Consider the following 26,354-nt stretch of genomic DNA (forward strand, 5'->3'; position numbering starts at 1 on the left):
TTACATTTAGTTATAATTTTTGTTCATGTCGTACATATCTTTATATAGTTTTTCGAAATGTAGGTATGATTAGGGTTAGTTAAATTTAGTAATATTTAGTAATGCACTCTGTTGATGTCATGTATATTGACAGGGTAAAGTAAAATTAATTTGTTGATATATTTAGATAACTCTAAAATTGTTATTATTTGCAATGCAAGAGTTAGATCTTTATATAGTTGTTGAAATGTAGGTGTTGTTGGAGTTAGTTAAATTAAGGAATATTTAGTAATAATATCTGTTCATGTCGTGTATATTGATAGGCATGTCGAAAAGTTTATATTTCCAAGTGTTCTATGGTCCAGAGGAGGTTAGATATGGTCCAGAAGTGGTAGATTTGTCTAAATTTCAGTCGTTCTACAAACAATTAGCAAGAGCAAGAGAGAGGACTTGGGCTACAATATGCAACTGGCTATTTAAGGCTTTCAATCTTGATAGAGATCAAGTTGAGCTATCTGTTAGGGCTGTAGTGAGGTTTCGAATAGACACAATATTCTGGGAGTTGATGCCGCTTGAAGGAACCCAGAATTGGAGGGCCTATGTAAATGCTTGTACTCAGCGCGGTTTACCGCTGATATTGTTTGTTGAAGTGTTCCAGAAGATTGGGTATAGCAGTCAGTTGCAACAAGAAGTCGGAGGTGGGAAAGTTAGAGGCGAGGAAGGTGTGGAGATTACTGATGGGCAAACTGAAGAAGATACTGAAGATGGGGTAGAAGAAGGAGATGCAGAGGATGAAGAGGCACCCCATGAGCCAAATGGCGAGGCTGATGAGGGAGAAGACATCCCTAGGTTAGTTGAGCAGCAGGTAGAGAGGGAAGGAGAAGAGGACCTTCATGCCATGGATGATGACTCATCGGATGAGGATGATGCTAATCCTGTTCGCGAAACTGGTCAAGTTATAACCATTCCAACCTAGCAGTCAATGAAGGGGAAAATGTACATTGGGAGTACAGGAAGAATGAGGTTTTTGTGGGTACTTTGTACCTTAGTGGGGATGAGGTGAAGGCAGCTGTGAAGCGATGGTTGACTTTATCTTTGCAACGGCAGTTCAGGATGGTGAAGAGTAATCCGACAGTGTATGATGTGTGTTGTGTCAAAAGCAATTGCCCATTTAGGGTGCACGCATATAAGGGGAAGTGGAAGGATTACTGGGAGGTGACTAGAGTGGTAGAGAACTAATGATTGCTGGATGAATTGCAAGCACAACACCGCAACCTCACTGCTGATTTCGTTGCTCCATACATGTATCCTCAGATAGTGAAGGATCCTAGCTATGAGTCCAAGTCGATTATTTGTACCATAGAGGAGAAGTTCAAGTACAAGATTACCTACCACAAAGCTTACTGAGGTAAGAAAAAGGCGTTGGAGATGAAGTGGGGTACATATGAAGCATCATATGATAAATTTCCTGCCCTGTTGCACATCATATGCCAGAGGAATCATGGAATCTACTACGACCTGGAAGCCTATCCCTATGCTCGGATTCCAAGCAAACAAGTTCTTCAGCGATAATTCTTAGCCTTGGGTCCTTGCATTAAGACTTTCCAGCAATGTCACCCAGTCATTTGCATTAATGACATATTTTTGACTGGAAGGTATAAAGGCACAATCTTGACAGCTATTGGGTCCGACGGTAACAACCAGGTGTTGCTGCTGGCGATAGCCTTTATGGAGAAAGAGTCTGGAAATAGTTGGTATTGGTTCCTGGAGAGGGTTAAGCGGATGATTGTGAAGGACGTGGAGAGCATTTGTCTAATTCATGATCGGCACAAAGGCATTCTACAAGCAATTGAAGACCTATAGAATGGCAGTGTGGAGCATTGCAGGATGGCGCAGTGGCCGGATTTGAAGAGTAGGTGGTGCATGAGGTATATGGGGGTAAACTTTCATAGTCAATTCAAAAACAGGACCCTTATAAACACGTTTAAATGGTTATGTACCTAAAATCAGGAGAGGAAATTCCATCTACTTTGGAAGAAACTTGATGAGCTTATAAAGAAACAATCCGAAGAGCTAGGTAAGAGGCTGGTAAACAGCGAGGCCAACCACCCTATGTCTCTGGAGGACGTTGCACTAGATGGTCCAAATGTCAGGTGAAGATGGGGTAGGTCCATTAAGACATTCTCACAGTGGATTGAGCATGAGCTGAATGAAAAGTGGGCATTACTCTATGACGAGGGAGGTGCTAGGTGGGGTATAATGACTACAAACCTAACTGAGGTGTACAACTAGGTCCTGCGTGGTGTTAGGGGACTGCCCCTAGTTGGTATCGTGGAATTCTTTTTATACCGCACCATGAAGTATTTCAGGGAACGGTACTGTGGCGGAACTGCCCTAATTAACTTAGCTAAAACACAATTAAATCGCTTGACATGCGATTATGTGCTTTAATCAAATTAACTCGGCAGTCCGTCGGATTTCATCCGATGAACCACTGCACAAGACCGAGAAAGCATAGCTCACACGAAGGTGAGGGGTTCCAGATAATACAATAGATCATCCAAGTTAAACAAGTACCTTAATTTATTACAACATTGGTTCGAAATTCAAACAAGGTTTGCAGAGTTCTTAAGCAGCGGAAATAAACAAACGGAAGCTAGCGCCAGAGTCGGATGTCACAATGAGGCCGATCATGACATCAATTATCCCTATCCTCGCCATCCGAGGAGGGATCCCACTCGACCGTCCACCTAGGAGGAAGCTAGGGAGGCCAAGTGCCGCAAGCAGCAAACTCAGGGCTTCAACATCACCTAAAAAGATGTGCCACAAGCAAGGCTGAGTGACTACGCTCAACAAGACTTAACCGACGGGTGGTTCTGATCCACCAACTTCTAGACATGCAAGGCTTTTTGGCTGAGGGTTTTGTTTTGCCAAAAGTGCCTACATTAGGTCCTTAATTTCAATATTTTAGCCACAAGTTCTACGTTCATTTACCATTCTAAGTTAGCAGCTATACTAAACAAGCAAAAGTTTCCAAGCAATTTATGACAAGCATTCACATTAACACCACCATCATCTTCCATTCTTACTCAGTGTAGTATAGTGATCAAGCAGTCCCAAACTGTGAGAGGCAGATGAATCGATTCAAATTTCTTAACCATGCATGGCGAACCTAATCTCACAACATCTGCGCACCACGAAGGGTCGCTTCATTTGTCAGCCGTCCCCATCAATTCCCAGGCGCGTGTTAGGTCCAAACTTCCCTTGGCATGCAATGCTCCACAGTCCCGACCTATTGCTGCACTGTGACCGCACTTGCACCCACATGATGCACCATGGGAACCCCGTTCCAGGGACAGCAGGGGTATAAGCCACGCCCCAGTTCAATGAGGTACTAAGCTTCCCCATTCCATACTAGGTATGAGATTAGTACTTTCAAACACTTGGTCACGAACACCATCACGTTTCGACCTTAGTCCATTTTCATCTAGACAGACGTGGCACTCCACCAACCACCAAAACAGTTCACAAGGCCCTGCCCCGTCCATCATCCTTACAGTTGTAACAAAAAGGAGAACAAGCAACTCCTATAACTCGCGAGTGACAGGGAATCACTCGATGTTTACCGAGTCCTGTTTAAGCAAAGCAACTACTCGGCCTATCATACTAGTGTTCAGATCAAGGGAAACTAAGTCATACATCTATGGTTTCAAACAACTCCTGAAATGTAAATGCACACACATTTAACAGAAGGCATGCGCAAGTTTAGAAAACTAGGTTATGCTCCGAGGCTTGCCTTCAAGAGGGACGGCGGTGAACTGGTCCTCGGCAAGCACGGGCTCAACTCCTACAGGCTGCGGCTCTGCTACGGCTTCGTCTTCCGACGCTGGGTGAAGCTCGTACGTGCCGTCAGCGAGGTTCAGCTCTACACGAAATGCAATGCAAGGGTGAGACACTTAGACGGTTATTTCAACAGCACTTGCAAGGATTTAGACCCAAAACTGTAGCAAAACTACATGAAAACGTGCGAAACCCACTTTATTGGATTCTACTCAGAACGAGGATTCCAACCCAAGTGATTTCATATTTTTCTGATTTTTCCTCGATTTAGGGCAAATTTTCAAGCTTCTGCTGATTCCAAACGAGTTAAAAGAGTCGGATCGGGGAAAACTTATGATCTGACCCTTAGACTTAAGAAAAGATTATACCGGGATCCTCAGATTTAACACAGAGAAGTCTTCGGAAGTTTACACAGATACCCTCGGCCAAAAGAAAAAGGTACAACTGAGCCCTCGGGCGAGGTGGACAACACTCGGGCGAGGCGGACAGCACTCGGACGACTCGGGTGAGGCGGACAGCACTCGGACGAGTCGGGCGAGGCGAACAGGGGTCGGACGAGATGTACAGGGGTCGGTAGCTCACCTCCGGTCCTACCGATGAGGTCTCAGGGTCGGGAAGGAACATGCCGAGGCGGAATGACGGAAGGCGGTAAGTTTCAGGCTGCGGTGAGGTCCGACGGTGCTCCGATGGCGGTGGTGCTGCTGGTGGACAACAAGCAAGCTTTAGAGCTGCGCGAGAGGATGGCGAAACGGCTGGCGGGGTCGGCAAGGCACGGTGTTGGGCGGAAGGGGGAGCTCCACAGAGAGCCCAGGTGGCGGCGCGTGAGCGTGAAGCAGAGGAGTGTGCAGCGGTGAGTGCGATGGGGAAGAACAAGCAAGCAGTGCGGCTTAGGCGGTGGTGGCGAAGGGAACTCTGGTAAAAGGCTTCGGTACCCCTTTTATAGCTACGCGAAAGTGCTCGGAGGAAGGAAGTGAGCTCGAGCGGCGAGAGGATAAGACAAAGGGAGAGGAGGAGTGCTCTACCGCGGCGGCGATTGGTCAGCGTCTCCATTGGCCAGAGAGGCGGAGCTCCGGGGGCAGGATCCTCCGGGCATTGGGCAAGGGAGATAGCGTCAGGAAAGCGCGGGCTTGCCCGGCGGAAGGATTAGCAAGGTCGAGCGTGTCTTTGGTCGTGTCAAGCACAGGATTGGGTGCGGCGGCTCAGCCGGTGTGTAGCAGTGGCGTGGCGTGCGAGGGAAAGGAAGACGCGGGCGCTGGTTGGGCGAGCGGGCGAGGACGTGGGACGGCGGCGACAACATTGGCGGACAGAAGAGAGAGAAAGGTGTTGCAGGCGAGGGCGCTGCAGGCGAGGTGACAAGGCGAGCGGTGACGTGAGCATGCGCGGGACTAGCGGCTTTGCTAGAGCACACTACTGGTGGGGCGGGGGAAGGAGTTGTCACTGCCTGTGCGGCAGTTGGTGAAGATGGCAGCATCGCGGGGCGCGCGCGGGTAGTGCGACTAAGGTGTGACGGGAGGGTCGGAAGGCGTTGGGGCACGCGGCCGAGGATCCGGGGGAGGCGGATGCGCACGGGAGGCGAGTTCTCGGGCGGGACGAGACGGGGCGGAGGGTCTACAGGGCGTTTCTGCGCGCGTCTGGGAAAGAGGCACGTTGCTCCATCTTGTTGCGGCCGGCGACTGGGCGAGGCGGCGCTCGCCGGTGAGGCCACGCCACGCGGCGGCGATGCTCTGAGGCGCGGCGCACGCGCTCTGGCGCTGCCTGGCCGACGAATCCGCGAGATCCCTCGCTGGGCCCATCTTTAAACCTCTAAATCTCCCAATTTTCAAACTGTGCCATGTCGACTTCCTTTACAAGAGTTGTAGAATACGGAACAAGGTCCAACTTTTGTAATTTGACAGAGTTCAAAAATGCAGTGGAAAAGGAGATTTAAAGCTTCAAATTTGGAGGAACACTGGTTTCAGGACTTAGGGAAAAACGGCGGTTTGGCTGGTTTTCAGGGGTCGGGGCTAATTTCAGCTGCAGATTTGGGGAGCTTTGGAGGTGAATTGGACTAAGGTCCAATTAACAAAGTTGTTATAGGAACTTCATTCTCCAACTTCTATGAAGGGATTTCTTGGTGTTCTATTCAACTTTCCAAGGATAAACCCACCTTAAGGCGCTAGGTCGGGCTGAATTCCAGACATAACTGAAATTCTAAAGGAGGCTGAGTCGACCACATCAGGGGACTTATCTTAAGATTAAAACTCGGCTTAAACAATCTGGGTCGTTACAGGTACGCGGTGACCAATAACTCAATGGCCCATAATCACAAAATTTATGGATACAAGATGACAGAGTACATGGAGTAGGCGATTAAAAAGGCTCATAAGCATCGTGTTACTGAAGTGGGTGCCGTTGAACACCGGTAGGAGGTTGTTTGCAGGGACAAAGATCGATTGGGAGGGAGGCATGAGAAGCACACACAGGATTGCATCATTAGCAATGAAGGATGTATTTGCTCATGCTAGAAGCCAAGACTGCTTCACATGCCTTGCACCCATGTCATTGCTGCATGCCTTGAGGCAGCAAGACTTCAGCCTCGTCGGTTCGTGCCACATTACTTCCTGAAGGAAACTATATGGGCCACTCGGAGGAATGAGGTTTATGGATATCATTTACTAGGAAACTTCATAAATAATCCTAGTAATGTCGCGCGTTACATTCCTGGCCCTGATCCAAAAATGTTACAAGGGGTTGGGCGATGCAAGAACAGACACATCCGGAACAACATGGATCAATCTGAAGCTGGTCCTGATGTCCGCCTCTGCTTGAAGTGCTATGAAACATGTTACACGTACAAGAACTACTCTGCAATGACATATGGAGGTGGGAGTAACCAAGTTGGACCATCAACAGGTGCTGCAAATGCTCCAGCACGTGGTCGGGGTCGTCATGCACGTAGGAACAATGACGGGCTTCTGTGATTAATGTATGCAGTAGTAGTAATGTGTGTTGTATGTTTATAAACTCCTACGTTTCGTCAACTTAGTCCTATGTAATGTAATTCATCACATTCGTTCTATGTCGAAAGACTCCTATAATTCTTAGATTGTGGACTGAAACCTAAGTTGTAATGGTAAGATATTTTAATAATTCTATATCCTGTAATATTTCATTTATGTTGTATTTCAAATATCTCAGGTCTTGTAAATTGTATTTCATTTATGTAGTATTTCAAATAACTGATATTTGTTGTAAATTTTATTATTTTGTCTCCATGTCAGCCATATATATTTCATTCGTCATGTACTAATATTATACTTGTTGCAGGCAAGGTACTAAATAACATTCATAGCACCCGCAATAGCGACCACTATAGCGGTAGCGGTACTCTACTGCTACGGCTACAAGGTAGGACCCAAGATAGCATGTTTGGACTTAGCGGGCGCTATTATCCGCTATTGACTGCTATTGCGGCTGCTATTGCTAATGTTAAGATGCTATTTGCTACAAATATGGTTCAAGTGACATATGAATATGAATCAACTGGTAATAATAATATTTAAAATGATTATTTAGGTAGTGATGAAGAATTATGGGATGACAAATGAATTTTTTATTCATTAATATGAGAATTTAATGTTAATATATATCCATACATCTTAATTATATCTTTTTATTTGTGATTCTTACCATGAAATGTAATGGCTAACTTAAATACTTTAACTTTTTTTAAGTAAACTAGATGTAAATATTCATATATGCTCTAAATTTGTGACTATTTTTTGAATTCCACTATTTGGACTTAGCGTCCGCTATAGCACCCGCTATCGCGATCTGCTACACCAGCACTAATTCGCTACCATACTGCTAAATGCTATTTAGTAACTTGGTTGCAAGTATGGCGGAGGAGGCTGGAGCAGGGTATGAGACCCCGGAGTTGCCCGACGCTCGCGTGGACGCCACTCACAGGTCATTCCTATCAACCGTACGAGGTGCCAACCTTGGCACGCTTCGTGCACGTGTCCCTCTTTCGACGATGCCGATCAACGCTCGATGGATTCCGAGGTACAGTTTACTTAGTTTACTCAATTTCAGGCCTAACATTGTGTTCTTTTAAATAATAAATGTTATCCATGCATAGGTTACACGCTGCGGGGCTCCTCCCGCTAGCGTGGTTGGTTGAGGGAGACATGATGAACATAGGAGTGAAGCGTGCGGACAAGGTGACACGTTTTCACTTCGACATGTCACTCCTAGCAGCTCTTGTTGACCGTTGGTGGCCAGAGACTCACGTTCCACCTCACAGTAGGTGAGATGGCCCCTACGCTTCAGGACGTGTCACTCCTGCTTGGACTTCCTTGTGCTAGCAGGACCGTTGGCGTGGAGGACGTGCCAGTTAGCTGGCGTGAGGATCTTTTAGACCGGTTTGCCCACATTCCACGAAACGATCGGGCTTGCCGTACCGCACCTTCAGCTCCACACACGGACCCACGAAGAAGTGGCTCATGCAGTTCAGTGTGAGTACTTATTTACCTGTCATTTCATTTCATTATCACTAAGGTTTGTGAATGTATGAAGTAACTTGTATGGTTGTGCAGGCCGACTACATAAGAGCTGACGCCAACAACGCCATAGTTGCGAGGCACTTGGAGGCCTACTTACTGTGGCTCTTTGGGTGGATCATATTCTGCACTTCCTAGGGGAACTCGGTGCCGAAGCACCTCCTACTTTATGCGAGGGCTATAGCGGAGGCCCGCTTGATGAGGTTCCATAGAATAGCTAGGGTTAAGCTATATTGGTGGCGACCTATAGGGGGCTTTGCACGGGCTGCTGTAAGGTAAACTCCATGGAGCCCATCATTGTTGGTTGCTCGTTGCTTCTGCAGCTTTGGTCATACGAGCGCTTCCCGACAGGTCGGCCACTCATTAACGTGGCACCCTACCTGGAGTTGCCTTTCGACCACGACAACGTCGACAGACCCACGATGGGGTTGATGTAGTGCTTGAGAAAGGTACGATACTAAATCTACAATTACTTTTTGTACTCAATTCATATTTTGCATGCATTCACATTTTGAGTACTAAACCTGTTTGTGAAATAATTCTTTTTAGGGATCATGGGTTGGAGTTCAGATGAAGAAGTCGTACCCAGACTTTGTTGGTCAGTTCGACGCTTGTGTCGACACCGACGTCAGGTGGACACCTTACACCGTAGCGAATATTCATGCTCGTGCCCCGCATGGGCTGTCTTCGTTGTGCTTGCGAGACCGGGAGTACTGGATGACGAAGAAGCCACTGGTGTACGACATCCATGTTGAGGAGTACATGGTACACTGTGTGATGAGGCATTTCCACCGGTACCAGGACTCCCCACTTCCTGTTACACACATTGTCCCGACCAACGTTCACAGGTAAGCCCCATCTATTCATTTTCCATCTAATAAAGATTTTGCATTAATCTAACCCGTTGCACGATGCATATGTTAGGTGGACACGTCAGGGTGGTGCTGGGCCAGCAACGCAGTGGGGTTCGAGGATGGTTTCATACATGGAGATGTGGGCGGACGCTTTGGAGGACTTAGTGCAGGAGGAACGTCTACACTCCAATGACGCTTTCGTAGCGTACTTGCAGTGGTACGTCCTGAGGACACGGACACGCGTCATGCACGTTCCCAGGTAGGCACCAACGGAGACTACACCACTGGCACAGACGTATCCACATTCGCAGTACACTGCTGCATCATTTCCTACCCAAACTGATTTGGATTATGTTGAACTTTGTACGAAATATGGTGTGCCTAACTTGAACTATGTAATTGGCATCAGTACGATGTTGTTGCAGTGGTTCAGGCGACGGTGAGGACCGGCGTGGAGCAATGTTGGACCATGTCTCCGCAGGAGCACGAGTCGACATACAAGAGGATAGAGCACCTCTGTACTCAGTTCCTGCGGGCCATTAGCTTTCGTGGTGGTGACGCCAACGTTCTACTTCCACCACGGGCTGCCTACCTCAGGTTGTCTTCAGCACCACCTACGCGGCATCCTGGTCCGTCTTCAGCACCACCTACGTACCACCCCGGTTCATCTTCTACTGCACCCACACGTCCGGTGTACCCCACGGTGTCGTGTGCACCACAGGCACATGCAGTCCCCCCCTACCCGGGGGGCGTGGGCTCCTCCAAAATGCACCGTCTTAGGCTGCTACTGCAGCAGGCCCTTCCACTTATGCACCGGGTCTGCAGTATTTGACCCCACAAGTATGTGTTCGTTACTTTCTCATTTTCCATTCACCAATTGTTCTCTAATTGGTCGTACTAACTTATAATTTCATGACACAGTTCCGCGGAAGTACAAAGGATTTAGTGCAGCAGGTCCATCTTCATGTGGACTCCATGTGGACGACTTAGGTGCATCATCAATACATGCATTCTATTCCATTACAAATACGGATTGAAATTGATAATAACACTTCTTGGTTTGATAACAGCGTACACAAGTCGCAGAGGGACCGATGACGAGTCCGTAGAGGACAAGATCTAGAGGACGAGTTCCACAAGGGTGGACTCCTTTTTCAGCTATGACGCTAAGGAGATAGGTCCTTCATAGTTGGGTGACTCGCCAGTGCCTCTAACCCAGGGCTACACCTAGGAGTTCGCGACACCAACTGCAGATGCACCAGGATGTCCGGCTTGCGAGGTTGCCCCTCCGGAGCCCTTTACGTACGATCGGTTGCAGACCAGAGCAGCGCAGCGAGCCGCGAGATGTGGCCCTGGTGCTGTGCGTCACAAGCGAGGACGCATTTAGTCCATAAAGCCTCCTTTATCTTTTGTAGGCCTGTGCAGGCTATGATGTGTACAATGCTGTAAACTATGATGTGTGCTCATTTGCAGACTACATTATGTAGGCCGATGTAGAGACTTTGATAGGTAGGCCGGTGCAGACTATGATGTCCATGCATGTCCTTTTCCTTTTGCCATTATGGACATGGTCCATGGAACATGTCACTAGCGTTCTATATATCAGACGTTTAGGAAATGTTCAAACGCACTACTACCACTTCCCAACCCGAATGCAACGCTTATGGTGAGGTTGTGTCTCCCTCTAAGAAATATCGTCGTGGAGGGATGAGCAAAATAGGATTCCACCATGGAATGAGCGCCCCAAATGACACTGCGGCTTCCATGCATGGTTGCAAGTATGAGCACCTCAAATGCCACCATGGAATGAGCGCTCCAAATGAGTACCTAGGGGGAAGAAAGGGTGTAGGTACTTCAAGTGTCCCAACATTGATGATGATTTCAAAGTCAGTCCATTCATAAACATTTTAAATATGTTTTCTACATACCAAAATGTAGAACTAATCACGAATGAACATGCAGGCATGCACTTTTATGGAATGGATCAACACTAGGCCTTTAGGGGTGGTGGGCATAATCCCTGTGGTGCTAGAGACCAAAGCCCAATACTATGGTAGGCTGGAAGCGGCTCAAGACGAGGCACGTCTTGCTCGGCTCGAGCAAGAGCGACGCATCCACCAACAACATATCCATTTGAAGGGTAAGGAGGACGAACTGCAAAGGTGGCATGACCAGTTAGGTGCTCGGGTAGCACTAAAATGGTAGGAGGAAGAATTCAAAGCTCGTTAGGCACAACTCCTCTAGGAAGAAGAGCGACAGAAGAAGATGAAGAAGCAGGAGGCAGAATGTTCCTCCAAAATAGCGAGGAAGGGGAAACTTCCCCAGTTCACCCAGTAGAACATTAGTTGTGATCCACCAATTTACATTACCTAAGGCATTTTATCCTAGGGAAGGTGCTCTTTAGGTTTGTCATGTTGAGCATCTTAGATGCCATTGTACTGTTGTTTGTACTATGATAACATTTCGTCTCCATGCTTGAAGTACACAGATTCCACACTATTCCCATTATACTGCTCTGCTACCAGTACAGTACAAAAATAGTGCTAATCCACTGTTAACGTGAACCGTCACTGAAAAGCCTACACTATGATTGCAAGGACCCTAAACGTGAGCCTTCTCAGGCAGATGGGACTCGACACTGAGCCCTACGTCCCTGCACCTGCAAAGCCTATACCTAGCCTTTTTCAGGATGATTGAACACGACGAGGTACTGAACACATGGGGCACAATGCATCTCCATATCAACACTCCTTATATTGGACCTCCCTCTCTCGTATCCTTCCACACCACTGAGCAGGAAGGAGAACAATGGCATCTGCAAGAGGGAGAGGTCGTGGGAGGAGGGGATGCTCCTATTCCCACCATCACTTGGCTAGGTTCTTTTGGCCCAACCGAGTATGAGGCACCCCTCGATGACTTCCCTCTGTATGACAGGGCTAACTACGCCCCTCCAAACTGCCTTAGACCTTATAACGACCGCCATGATGCGCGGCAAATGTGTCACCATGGCGTGGCTTGTGTCGTCCAGCTGTTTGATGGCTACGGTGATGGAAGCCGACATTTCTTTTGATATTCGTACGGCTTGGTGAGTCAAGTTATTACTTCCTTACTCTTGCTAAGCTTTGGTGCTACAAACTAACATCACGTTCAGTCTTATCTCGATGAAGGAAACTACCGCTATGCGAAGTGGGTCGATCCTCCACTTTCTGAGCCAACCCAAGAGTACATCCACTACCTTAGGTGTAAGATCTTTGACCTCAAGTGTAAGGTAGAGGATCTTCAATCCGAAGTTGATGCAAATCCTTGGGCGGTTAACATCGCAGGTGACTTGATTTGTACCGATCCATGGTGCAAGTGCCCCTACCACCACAACAAGGATCACCCCCGATCTCCGCCATCCTCTGGGGGTGCTGGCTACTATGAGGCTGGGCCCTCCCAGCTCTCGCAAAGCCAATTCTACTAGAAAGTAAAGATGACTCTATCCCTAGCTATTTCAATTACCTAAGACATATTAGGTTTAGCAATAGCACATGTTTAGGATAGCATTCGTGCCGCACATGCCACTGCAATCTATAATTAATTGTTCACTATAGATTCCTTACCTTCTGCATCCTAGCGCATTGCCATCGCCGCTCCAGCACGCCTTCACCGGTGCAGCTCCCAACGCGCCTCTGCCAGCACTGCTCTCAACACGCCTGCCCGCGGCGCTGCTCCCGCACTGGCTCTCCACTGCCGCTGCCCTCCATGGCCGACACTCTGCCACCCGAGTCCTCCACCACCGCGGCTGATGCCGCTGTCGCCGAGGCCGCCAAGCGCGCGGCTGATGCTAGCACCGCCGCCGCCGCTCCGTGCTACACCGCCCACAAGGAAGCCCGCATCACCACCCTCGCCCGCGCCGTCATGGCTGAGGCCGAGGCTGCCGCATAGGAGCGCGACGCCACCGACACCCGCCTTCGTGAGGCCCTGGCACATGCCGCCCAGGAGCACAAGGGTGCCCCGCCTAACTCCGACGAGGAGGACGCTAGCGACGACCTCTCCAACCTCTCCGATCAGGTGTCCGACGCTCACCAGGCCATGATGCTCCACGAGGTTGCCGCCATCCTCAACCTACACGCCCAAGTCGTCACCGTGCAGAACATTCGGAGCCTCATCCCCGTCGTCCTCGATACCGCCACCGACAACTACTCATGGTGGTGTGAGCAGTTTCTCCTCACCGTCGGCAAGTACTCACTGTAGGATCATGTTCTCCATGACATTCCCGCCCTAGCTTCTCCTGATTGAGGCTAGATGGACTGCGTTGTTTGGTCTTGGTTCTACGGCACCATTGCCAACAACCTCATTGACGTCGTCATGGATCACGATGAGCGTGGCGCCACCTGGCTCACCATTGAGACGCAGTTTCTCGGCAACCGGGAGACGTAGGCCCTCTACCTCGACGCCAAGTTCCGGAACTTTGTCCAGGGCGACTTGTCCATTACGGACTTTTGACACCACTTCAAGAGCATGGCGAACGCCCTCGATGATTTTGGCGAGCATGTCTCTGACCGCACCCTCATCCTCAACATCATCTGTGAGCTCAACGAGAAATTCGCCGCCATCGGTCGTGACATCTGGCGCTCTCGTCCTCTTCACTCATTCCTGGAGGCCTCCGACGATCTGCTTCTCGAGAAGCTCACGATGGTGCCTCCTTCCTCGACTTTGTCCACGACACTGCTCACCGGCGTCAACACTGGCTCCTCCTCTCACCCCTCTGCGCCTCCCCACCAGTCTGTCGGACATTCCAGCTCCGGGGACGGTAAAGGGGGCGGCAAGGGGGGCTCTCCTCCAAGCAGAAGCAGGACAGGGGCTGGCATGGCAGTTAGTAGCGGCAGGGCAGTGGCAACAGCAGCAAGGCAGCCCTTGGTGAGGTTTATAGAAACACAACCGACCAAGGGATAAGAATGCCCATCCTAATCCATTTAGGGCACAATAGGGAGCCAGCCTGGGCCTGGCGCACAGCCAGGGCCCATGTACACGCACAGCACATACAACACATACACATCTTCTAACACGCCCCCACAGTCTGATCGTCGATAGCTTGAACGTTCAGACTGGACCTGAACTTCGTGAACACTGAAGAAGGCAGGCCTTTGGTGAAAATGTCGGCGTACTGAGAGCTTGTCAGAACATGAAGAACGCGGACATCACCAGTAGCAACGTGCTCACGAACAAAGTGTAGATCAATCTCCACGTGTTTTGTCTACTGATGCTGAACGGGGTTCGAAAACATGTAGACAGTGCTGATGTTATCACAATAAATCAAGGCAGTGCGACGCAGAGGAACATGCAGCTCAACTAGATGTTGGCGCAACCAGGATGCCTCAGCAACAGCATTAGCAACCGCCCGATACTCAACCTTGGCACTCGAGCGAGAGACTGCAGTCTGTCGCTTTGAAGACCAGGAGACCAACTTGTCGCCCAAAAAGATGGCATACCCGGAAGTGAACTTCCAGTGGCCAACCAGCCCAATCAGTGTCGGAGTAAACCAGCAAATCCAACTGAGTAAAGGGCTGGAGATGCAAACCCAAGTGAAGAGTGCCACGAATATACCGCAGAATGCGCTTCAAGGTGGCAAGATGAGGCTCACAAGGATCATGCATGTGTAGACAAACCTGCTGAACCGCATAAGCAATGTCGGGATGAGTGAAGGTGAGATCCTGTAGAGCACCAGCAAGGCTACGAAAATCAGTCCCATTGACAAGCGGGGCACTGTCAGTGTTCACGGAGTTCAGGTCCAGTCTGAACGTTCAAGCTGCCGACGATCAGACTGCGGGGGCGTGTTAGAAGATGTGTATGTGTTGTATGTGCTGTGCGTGTATATGGGCCCTGGCTATACGCCAGGCCCAGGCCGGCTCCTTGCCGTTCCCTAGATGGATTAGGATGGGCAGTCTTACCTCTTGGTTGGTTGTGTTTCTATAAACCTCATAAAAGGCTGCCTATATATTTGTACATGTTGTATACCCTAATCAATCTATTATTCCACGCAATCTCTATTGCTTTCAGAAACAGCGGTAGCCGGCTACCGCTCTTTGAAACGGCGGTAACCGTACCGCCATTTGAAACGGCGGTAGCTAGCTCCTCCCCTCCAACCGCCGTTTCAACTGGCGCTAGCACCCTTTAATTTTTTTTACCTACCGCCGTTCGATCCAGCGATAGAGGTCTATTTCTGTAAATTTTTGGAACCGCTATTTATTTCTGCAAATTTGTAAAAGAAAAAATATAACAATAAAAAAATTCTTCTAGATCTGGTTGGTCCTGTCCTGTCTCCCGTGGCTGCTCTCTCTCCCTCTCCCCATTCAATGATTCAAGGTCGTACGTACGTTCGTACACCTACCTTCCTCTATTTTCTCGTAAGATTCTATTTTTTGTTTGCTTCCTTGCTCTGCTTTAGAGAGAGAGAGAGCGAGAGCGAGAATGCAGTGCAGTGCAGGCGCTTGAAAGTTGAAACAAATGCGGCCTCAGATGTTGCTGTGGCGCAGGAGAACATGGGGGGCCTCAGAAATCAGATGGCAACGAAGCCATGGCCGCGCCCCATGCCATGCATGCTTGTTTGTCTAGGCACCAAGCACCGCAGCAGCGAAAAAGCCACAGGACACGGCCACCATACATGCACCAGCGTTGCAGCCACCGGCCGGCAATTGCTCCCAACTCCCAAGGCAAGGCCAGGCCTGCAACTCCCCTGCTTGCCGTGCCTCGGCCACGCCACGCACAAGAAGCGAGCCATGCGTGCATCGATGTAAAGAATAAAATTAACGTTCTTTGCATAGAATGGTTTGCATCATGCCTGAAGCCAACCAAGAATGTCCTTGCTTCAACGGAATAAAATTAACTTAGCACCTCTACCATCAGTAGAACATTTCTTTTTCCAAAACAAGACAATGCATGCATTACATTAGCAACACCATCAATGTTTAAAACATTCCGCAATAGAGAAAAACACGAAAACATCGCCTAACAACTCGACTAAACAAGACCAGCACTACTGGCTCTTACGCAGCAGCCAATTTTGGCTTATCTCAGTCAGGCATGCATCGATCAGCCAGCAACCAGGGAGACAGATCACTTCGATCATGCCTCCTCATGTTTCGTCAGAGTGTGCCGCGAGAACAGGCAATAACCAACATATCTGTTGACACTAACCCACATATCAACTACGCTTCCGCATCACACAACACAACAACGCTGGTACACTGCACTCACCAAAGGTTTTATTCTGTTTCCGAGCATCACAAGATGCGCAACGAACAATGCAATCGAAGGGTATGGTTCAGTTTGGCAATGGGAATCGGCAGTTACAGCTTGTGGCGCCAGACCGCGCACAAGCTTGTCTCAAGCATCAGGGTTGCAGCAGACTCCAAATGGGAGAAAACTGCCCGCCAGTTCTGCCTTTCTGCCGTTGATGGCAAATGAGCCGAAATCAGGCTGGCAGCGCAGCGAACCCTCACAGTCCTGTGAAAAGGAAAGGAACAACTTCCATCAGTCATAAAGGGTCAAAGAGAGCTAAGAAAAACGTTAATGCAGAGAGTCAGGTTGCACCAGTACTTGAAGGTAGAAGATACATAATTTTTTATTCAAGAAAAAGAATGGAAAAAATTTGGTGCTGAAAAAAATTTGATGCTGACTGCCATCTCTACTGAAGCAAGAAAAGAATCTCTCCTAGAATAGATCAATCATCAAGTAAAGGTAACCGACCAGATCACATTTCCAAATGCGCAGTGCATGTTTTGGAGTTCGGAACAGCTCATACCTCATGTCAATACCATTCTCTAAGTAACATTTTCTACTTTGTGCGTTGCAGTAGGATTGAACAAGAATACAAAGCAAACAGGATGAACAAATATATTGTACAAACGTGAAAACTATAATTGACACACAACAGCAATTGCATAAAAGAATGGTCAGTTAGAGAAAAAGCATTATACCAATAGATTGTGACAGTTAACTTCAATGCTCATTTTTCATCATCTGATGAATCAACCTGGAAACAGAACAAGGTCAAGTTAGCTCCCAGAAAGTTCTCTATACAACTGGAAAGAAGTGGCTATCCCAGCTTTGGTTTAGCAAAATTTAACAGTAACAGGAAAGCCAGTATAGAACTGCACATATTTTCCACGGGCACTGAATAACAACAAATGCATATATGTATTGCATATCCAATTAAGAAAAAGTAGAACAAGGGGCACAAGCCCCCTTCCCAGAAGAAATGTTACATCCCACTGCTTGCTGGATCTGTTACATTACGGGCTTGGTTGGAAGGTGAGGCTAGAAATCCAGAACAGTGGGGAGTAAAGGAAGATGATAGACTGTTGATGGAAAAAAAAATAGAGGCTCCATGCTGTTGATTTCTGCCTGCACTGCCATTGATTTCTGCCTCATATCAATCAACCGTCAATAATGACTTCACACACTGTTGGGTTGGCCTTCCCAGTATCAAGTTGCACAGGTCCTGGGTCCTTTACAAATCTGAAAGACCTCATCTCCCCACACGACACTTGTCTGGTTACATCTCAAAGCAATCCTCCCGAAACCCCTTATATCTACAGACGCTATTAGTATCCATTGGAAACATTTTGTCTTCCTAAGCAGGAAGCATTCTGCTAGTCGCACAACTTAACCCCTGGAATCGACCTCCTTAGAAGTGGAGGTGAGATGGAGTACAAGAAGATACGCTGTTAGTATCCATTGAGCATGTTTCATCTTCCCGAGCAGGAAGCATTCCGCTAGTCGCACCACTTAGCCCCTAGAATCTTAGAATTGACTTTTAAACCAAGCTTTTCAATTTCTGATCTCTTTCAATTCCAGAACTACTCAGAGGCAGCAGCAGCAAGAGCAGCATGGTTCAACAATCAGGCTTGCCCCTAACCCAGGGCTGGAGAGCTCCCAAATGCATCACTGCTTCCTTCATTGGCCTTTTTCCATCAGAAGCTCACCCAACCAAAATGGCCTAGTCAATGGTAGTCAACTACTGCTCAGCAAGTCGGGTGACTTCCTACCTATTTGAGCTGAAGGCCAAGAGTCACCCACCCTCTGCCAAATGAATGTCTAATTGGTGATTAATAACTTGATGACAATGCACCATGAGGTAGAATTGCAGGTGCGCGCATGCAGATGCTCATACCCAGAAAGTCATAAAAAAAGCCCGATGGGATTCATTAGCAAATCTTATTTTTCTTAGCTGGAAGATTCTACTTATTAAAGATAGTGGCACAATGGAAACAAGTGAGTTGAATGAAGTGTTAACATTAATCCAACTGGCTTTCCATACAGGCATTTCAGGGGCTACCTCGAACACAAAAAATGGTATCTAACTTAAACTAAAACCTAATGCCATCTAATGTTGATTGATGGTGGTAAGAATTTCCAAAAATATAGCTGATCAATATTATGATGCATTGCTAAAAAGTTACCATGAATGCAAATGTTTACAATTGGCCAATATCTGCATACCACAAGAAACCATTTTTACACCAATAACTAATCAAATTCCATGCTCATTACAACTTCTAAACACTCTGAAGAAATATGGATTCCATAACAATCTTGATCTCAAAAAAACAAAGTAGTTCAATAATAGTTCCGATTTGTAATTGTTGGAACTTCCCAAATGCATGAATATTTCCCATTAACTCCTTATATGAAGTCATTATCCTAAAACTGGAACTTAATCCTTCCAGGATCCTGAATATCAGATCAGTCATAATCCCAGTCCAATAAAGAATCCAGTTGGTGGTATTAGGGGCATCCACATGAGTACAATTAAAAGTTGGTACCCTCAATAGGAAGAGCATAAAATGTAACCGACGAAATTACAAGGGAAGCCAATCCAATAATGTTTTATTACAATGCAAAACGCAGCAAGATCTGAGCGTGTTTTCTATTGACCTTGAAGTAACTCGAGATGCAAGCAACACACTTAAACTCATGCAAGATACTCAAAAGGTATTTCAGGAATCAATGAAAAAAATATTAAGCACGCATGATACTAATAGAAAAATCAGAAGCAGAATGTCATGGTAACTTTCAGGATGCAGTAGATAGGACTAGAATGGTCCAAGACGTGGGGTCACAACAAAAGCAAGGAACAGCATAATCCAAGTCCTTCATAAGACAAACAGAATCTGCAGCTTGTTTTGTGTCTAAGAATGCCGTACCGGTAAGAAGTGCCACTCTTCTTCTTTCAAATTAAACTTTTCAACATGTTCGTCAGTAAACTGCAGCTGATTAATACAACAAACATACAAAATTACTCATGAGAAATAATACAATTTCAGATTGACAAAGCCATATGTTGATAAACTCACAGTATGTATTTTAGTTTCTTGATCGAAGTCAATTATCCAACATCCGACATACCTGAATGTGTTACAGACAAGAGGTAAAAGTGCATCAAAAATTGATAACAAAAAAATATTGATGAAACATCCAAGAAAAACATATGCATACTCGAAGTCAATTATTAATCACAAAAAAAATTGCGGAAAGGTGAAAGGTACTCCTAGACAATCTTCAAAGTAGTTCCCTTACTACGTTACATCGTTAAGTGAGTACATTAACTGACTTAAGGGCAATGCCGTACAGGACAGCTCTGTTTTTTATGTCAACAAATGCTCATATAAAAATTTGACAATAAATTTCCAGAATTGCAAGAAACTTATATAGTTAACAGGGTGAAATGGTTATCAGGCCTACATTTTTTGCCGTCGATGCCACAAACGAAGAAACTGCCCAATGCAATTCTCAGACTTTGTTTTCCTTTTTTTCTTCTTGACATACTGATTCTGTGACCTCACTGAAAAATGGCCACTTCGAAAAACAATTGAGTTGAGTGACTTCGTTGCTCCAAGCATTTTTCGGCAGTTTGAAGATCCACAATGACAATCCTGATCTGCTCCAAACTGGACAAATCTGTAAATAATATTAAGAAATTAAAGACAGCAAATATTTCCAGAACAAAAGACTAAGAGATCAAGATGGGTGAAAAAACTTCATTAAAAATTAGAAGGATTGGGGGATAAGGACAGCCGGGAGAGTGGGATGGACATACTTATAGTCATAGGTCAGCTCCTCCCCTTTCTTTATGTCACGAAGGGCGAAGATTCCAACTCTGGTCTCTCCATCAACAGTCCTGAAACGATACGACGCTAGCAGCATATATCATGTTCATCAATGGGGGTCATGGAAGTAGGGCATTTATAGAGTACAACTAACCATTTCTGCATCTCTGTGTTTGGTTCACAACTATGGTTTATAAAACGGGACATGTTTCCCTTGTCAGTAGCATCAATGACCATATTGCTACTGACCTCACAAAGGTAGAAGTTAGTGTCACTCAGCCTTTTCATTTGCCATAATCTTTTCTCACATGCTCTGTCATCAATAACTATAAAATTTATGCAAAATGGATGTTAGTTCGATTGTCCAGCATCAGATGTGAGAAATACAACATAATGCACATATCTCCATGCAATTTATTTACTTGCTCACAATTAACTTGAACAAAGCAATACCTTCACCCACATATTCTACAACAAATTCTCCTTTCTTTATTTCATCCTCAGCTACCAATCCAAATCCACATTTCTCTGTCTGAAACAAAAAAAAATTCTTTCAGGAACTAACAAAAAGAAATAACTCTTTAACATACTAACAAAAGGTTTTGCATGAGGCTAAATCTAATACAGCGTAAACAGGTTCGTAAAGTGGATTTAGGGGGGGATTATTAAAATTTTAAACTCAAACTATATTTATAGAAAACTGACATTAAATGTCATTTACTAAAATTAAATCATACTTGGCACATGTTGTGATTTTCATCATAACACATTTAAGTCACCCAGATTGCTGTCCTCATTGTGATCAAGAAGATGAAACCATTAGCCACCTCCTATTGGGGTGTGTATTTGCTAGAGAATTCTGGTTCAAGCTTTTGCAAACTGTCGGACAGCAGGCATTAGCTCCGCAGATTGGGGAGGTCTCCTTTGATGATTGGTGGGAAAGAGCAGTTTCAGGAGCAGGAGAACAACTACACAAGGGTCTCAATTCTCTAATTATTCTGGGCGCATGGATCTTATGGAACCACCGAAATAGGTGTGTGTTTGATGGTGTATCACCTAACCTAGCTAGAGCTCTAATGCTTGCTGGTGAGGAATTACATGTTTGGGGTCTGGCCGGGGCCAGAGGTATTTCCTACCTCCTCACCCTTAGACCGGATTAGGTGCTGGAAGTGTTGGTCGTTTTTTTGTTTTACCAGGCGCGCTATTTTCCTGTAAAACTTTGAGGGTGGGTGTGTGCATGTTCTGTAAGGGCTCTTCCCCTTTTTTTCTTCTTAATATAATGATACACAGCTCTCCTGCGTGTTTGAGAAAAAACCACATTTAAGTCTTGCAACAACCTACGGCCTATTCAATGACTAAAGTACTGGCATTCTTTCTCATGTAAAGCTACTTCACAAGACAAAGGAAATTTCACAAGATGTTCTTTAGGTGAAGAGGCAGTTCTGGGGAAAAAAAAAACTCTACAGCATGGTAATGCTGAATATTATACAAATAGGATAAACTCTGGGAAAATTTAAGCTAAAGAGAAAAGGTAGTTAAATGCACAGAATAAAAACAGAGATAAGGAAACATGGCTTCTAAACTTACAACATCTAACCTAAAATAATTTATAGTCCCTCTTTGGCAAACGGTTATTCTATCAATGAAAAGCATTGTACAGAAAAAGGAACATCATAATGCAAAACATTGGTTGGTCATATATAAAATAAATGGCAAGCTACTGAGCTGATCAAAATATTAAAAAAATATCACTACAAAAATAATTGCAAGATTTCCAGGAAAGTGCCAAAAGTTAATTACAAAATTGAGCAACTGATGGTTCCTTGACAAATGAAGATGTATAAATCATGAAGTTTAAGCATTTGTTCAGTGATATCCATATCCTCAAAGGCTTACACAGACATCAGATCGAGCAAGGGCCATATGATAGATTACTCGAAAAGATTCTACAAAGTTTGCAGCAATCACCACTCACCAGAACCAAGAAACTACAATAGTTGATTAGAGTAGATTGCGGGCCGTTGTAGTATTGTATGAGGTGGTGGAAGCGGCAGGAGTCATGGGGCGAGGATGACAGTGAACAGCAAGGATTGACGTTGCTGGAGAGTGGACGCCGGAGTCACTTTTGGTTGCCACTATTGAACTAGCGGGGTGCAGGGATAATTGGGCAAGATGGGCTGGCAGAGTGAGGCAAGGACACAGGAACTTGACGTGAGGACAAAGAAGTGGGATGGGATTGAGCATTGGTGCTACCATGGTTGCGGTGCACACAGATCCCCACAGCCAGACGGGAACATGGACACAGGACATAAGAATATCCTTGCTTCCATTTTGTAGGGATATCCTTCTTACCAGGAAAGAAAATTCCCAACCATGTACCATAAGGCTCATTTCCAAAGGGCTAGGATTCTTTTCAGAGATGGGAATTATCTAGCCGTGCACAGGAAATTGAACCTCATTATGCAATCTCTAACATCGAAAGTCTTCATGAATCATTGTTGTGTTTAAGCAGGAGAACATCAGAGAAAAGGCAAATCAGAGCCTGAAAAACCGGGGCATCCAAGAATTTGTCAATCTTAAGATTGACAGTTTCATTTGCCACCCCATCCCACTGAGACGTGGGACTAACTGTGTCAATGACAACTGGCCCAGGAGGGAACTCATGAAGTGCCAATCATATAAGTGCGGAAAATTCTTAAATATTCTAGAAAACCGTGGAGGAAGAAATTTTTTGGAAACATATGTTTGGCAGGAAAGCTTTTGTCAGGGTAGCAGAATCTAGTTGCAACCATAAAACCATTACTGACATCACAGATTGGAGTCTGTAACTTTTCTTTGAAGCATCATTACTTTTTTTGTCTTATTTAATTGTGCTACTGCTCCTTTATCAGACCCTCTAATCCTAAACAAAAGTCCACAATCCCCTCCCTGCACATACATCCCCCTTAACACAGAAAATGAAGAAGCTATGTCAATATACAGCACCAGCAAATGCATTTACTGTTCCCCATCATTGCTCTCCCTAAATAGCCATCCCTTTCCAAATAATAATTACAAAAAGTTGAATCAGTCTCACAGTAATAAACTTACCGTAATCAATTTGGTTTGCTTCAGAGGTCTGTGCTGGAATGGTTTGTTGGCACATGTGTTATCACATTCACAGTTTGATGAACAACAAGAGAACAGCATCCTGCATCAGCAAATTATCAGTATTTAAGAATATCTTGCTAATGATAAAACTCATAGGTGCAATAACCTAATTGCTAACAAATTTGCATGCTTTTTAATTTCCATTTTTTTAAAAAAGAAAAGAATTCAAGGTGATCACAGAACTAAGCAGTACCAATGCTATAATATGCACTAAAAGTTAAGTAAACATGTGCACAAAGAAATATCATGTTGAATTGGTGAACAAAATGCGGGAAGAAACCAGCATAGCGAAAGATGTGAAATAGAAGCATTTGAAAAGAGCACCCTTTTAGCTTTGATGATAGATATTAGCATGGATTTTAAAAAAAATCTTGTCCTTTTGGAGTCTTATGAAGCCAGTAAATGTTTTGATACAGAGGAAGGAAGGGAAAACTTACCCACAATGGCAGTCTTTGCCACACACAACTGATGAACCAGAAGAAGGCTTACAGGAACAAAAAATACCATAATCTTCAGTGCGTCTCTTAATGTGATATACATCTTAATAGAATTAAGGCCAACAATAATGCAGACATGCCCATAAAAAGGCACATACTCAGATTTACCGGAGCAGAGTAACATTTGCATTACTATTATTAACTAGAAGCTAGAACCAGGCATTGTAAACTAGTAATGAGAAAATAGCATTAGAACCAGGAATTTTATTTCCCTCTCAATAAAAAAATGAAGAATATACCACACTAAGACAGATCTGTCTTAGTCACAATATTGTAAAATATAAATAGTTGCTTTCCTCTACTGATTTCTACTTCAGACAAGTACTATTGTACTGCAAGCCTACAACAAGGTTTCTCAACAAGTACAGAATCTCTTGGATGGAAAACTAAACTGGACTGGTATACGAAAGACCATAGAAAGTTAGCATAGCAATACGGTGAGGATGAACATGTCAGAATATAGTACTATGATGACAGACAGTAGGAACTAAATGAGGAAAACGTGCCAATACTTTATATTACCAAAAACAATAAATTACAGAAAAGGTTGAAAAGGCTAGACATAAGGATACTCCGCTTGATTGGTTCATAGCGGCCTAAAACGTTCCATTGTTTCAATAAGGGCCGCGGATCAAAATCCGCAGCTTCTATCTTGCTGATCAATTGCTCAAAAAAGACGTTCTCAGCTTGCTGCAGATCCAAAGTAAAAGATTGGTGAATAAGATATGTTAGTACTAAGCAGGAGCTATAAGTAACCTAGTAGAGCAGAGACAAAGATAGTAATATCCTCTCCTGTCAGGGTCACTCATATGCATCTGTGAAGCTGTATTTGTAGGCATAAAAAGAATTGTTGAGTTATGCTGTGACATTCTCCCTAGGAAGCAAACAACATTCAAGCAGTGGGTGTATAACAGACAACAATGACATATACAGAGTCGATTTCTGTGACTGAGGCACCTCTAGCAAGCTCAATTTTGAATTTGTGGATCTCCATTTGCAAAACAATACCGGGAAAATACAGCTTCGACAATCAACAGCAAGTATAACACATATCGCCAAGACTTTCGGGTTTAACCACAACTGTTTGTACAAGGAATTGCAAGCGCACTCACCTTGGGTTGATTCACACTGCGCGCTGAGGAAGGCGAGCCCACGCGGACCATGAATGGATGGATTGGGGCGGGACAAACCCGCAGCAATCTGGGAGGAGAGGAGGGGGATTTGAGTTTTGAATTGGAGCAAAACTGCCCCCCCTCTGTTCCAACAGCTAGTGAACCAAATCCACCATCCAGCCGAAGCAACAGTGGCGGAGCACACTCTAAATTTTAGGTGGGGCAAACATGTGAGACAAAATTCGTAGTAAAAAGATCATGTACGCATGCCACACATTCTCATTGAAATCACACAAATAAGAGTACAAACGATTAATAAATTATGTTTAAATATTGAAGATGGTACCTCCTATATAAAGGTAGCAAATTCTTAATGCCATAAAAATTCATTAATTCAACACAAATCAGGATGCAAGAGCTAAACGAACCAAACCTTTCGATTTGAAAGACAAATCAGTTAATTCCTATTTCCTTGTTGCTAAAATAAAACATCACATGACAAAAGGTGAAGGAGAAAGGCGTGCCTGCCATGATGCGCAGCTTCGACACGGAAATAAATCAAGGATTTTACTAACGCCTGCACTGCACATGCAAGATTTGGGGCGACGGCATCCACTGCCCCTGCCACAGCCGGCAATGGCGCCGCCGGCCGCGCCACCCACAAGCCGCCCTCCAGCCCGCCATTCGCTAACTGAGGAAGCAGCTCGCCCCCACCATCGGCCCTTCCCGACGGTTGTCGTCCGACGCCCGCCGCACCTCACCTCGCCACCTTCGATCCGCCACCGCCGCCGTGCCTACTGCCGCCGCCAGACACTCTAAGCCCGCCGGCCATGGAGCCCTCCCCCGACGACCCCGAACCGGAAACCCTAACCCAGCCACCACCATGCCTCAATGCGAGAGAGGAATGAGGAGCAGGAGCAGGAGCAGGAGCAGGAGGAGGAGGAGGAGGACCCACCTCGTCGCCGGCCGTCTACCACCACCGACCACAGTTGGACGAGCACGAATCGTCGGAGGAGAGATCTGTTGAGAGCACGGACGGAGAATGCGCCTGCGGCGTGTGGAAACGTAAATGCCTGCAGGTTTCTACTACGCCTGAATTCGGTGGCTCAAGTGGGAGGGAAGTCGAATCAGTGGGAGGGGCGGGGAGAGGCAGCAAGCGGGAGGGCGGATTTTGCTAAGGAGGAGCGGCGGCGGCGGAGATGCACGGTGCGGGGCTCGCCGGCGGCAGGTAGCGGGCGGAGATGAGGCGCTGGGGGAAGCAGCTGCTGCATCTGCTAAGAGATGCGAA

General features: G+C 46.0%; 1 protein-coding gene across 3 annotated transcripts; it reads right to left on the minus strand.

Annotated features, from left to right (window-relative positions):
- Positions 1–16,059: 16,059 nt before the first annotated feature.
- LOC101765476 (histone-lysine N-methyltransferase ASHH3) lies at positions 16,060–26,354 on the minus strand. Of its 3 annotated transcripts, none has more exons than XM_012844221.2 (13): positions 26,022–26,354; positions 25,067–25,272; positions 24,527–24,644; positions 23,895–23,997; positions 23,398–23,497; positions 20,761–20,839; positions 20,462–20,633; positions 20,298–20,378; positions 19,943–20,158; positions 19,555–19,606; positions 19,405–19,464; positions 17,176–17,231; positions 16,060–16,702 (listed from the first exon to the last, which is right to left on the minus strand). In XM_012844221.2, the coding sequence occupies exons 2-12, from the start codon at positions 25,115–25,117 to the stop codon at positions 17,205–17,207; spliced, it is 1,059 nt and encodes a 352-aa protein (XP_012699675.1). In that variant the 5' UTR covers positions 25,118–25,272; positions 26,022–26,354; the 3' UTR covers positions 16,060–16,702; positions 17,176–17,204. The 3 variants fall into 3 exon arrangements, with proteins under 3 accessions (XP_012699675.1, XP_004956531.1, XP_004956530.1); XM_004956474.3 differs by having other exon boundaries at positions 19,405–19,470; positions 25,067–25,154; positions 26,022–26,353; XM_004956473.3 differs by having other exon boundaries at positions 19,405–19,470; positions 26,022–26,353.

This window comes from Setaria italica, chromosome II (assembly GCF_000263155.2).
Source record: "Setaria italica strain Yugu1 chromosome II, Setaria_italica_v2.0, whole genome shotgun sequence".
NCBI lineage: Eukaryota > Viridiplantae > Streptophyta > Magnoliopsida > Poales > Poaceae > Setaria > Setaria italica.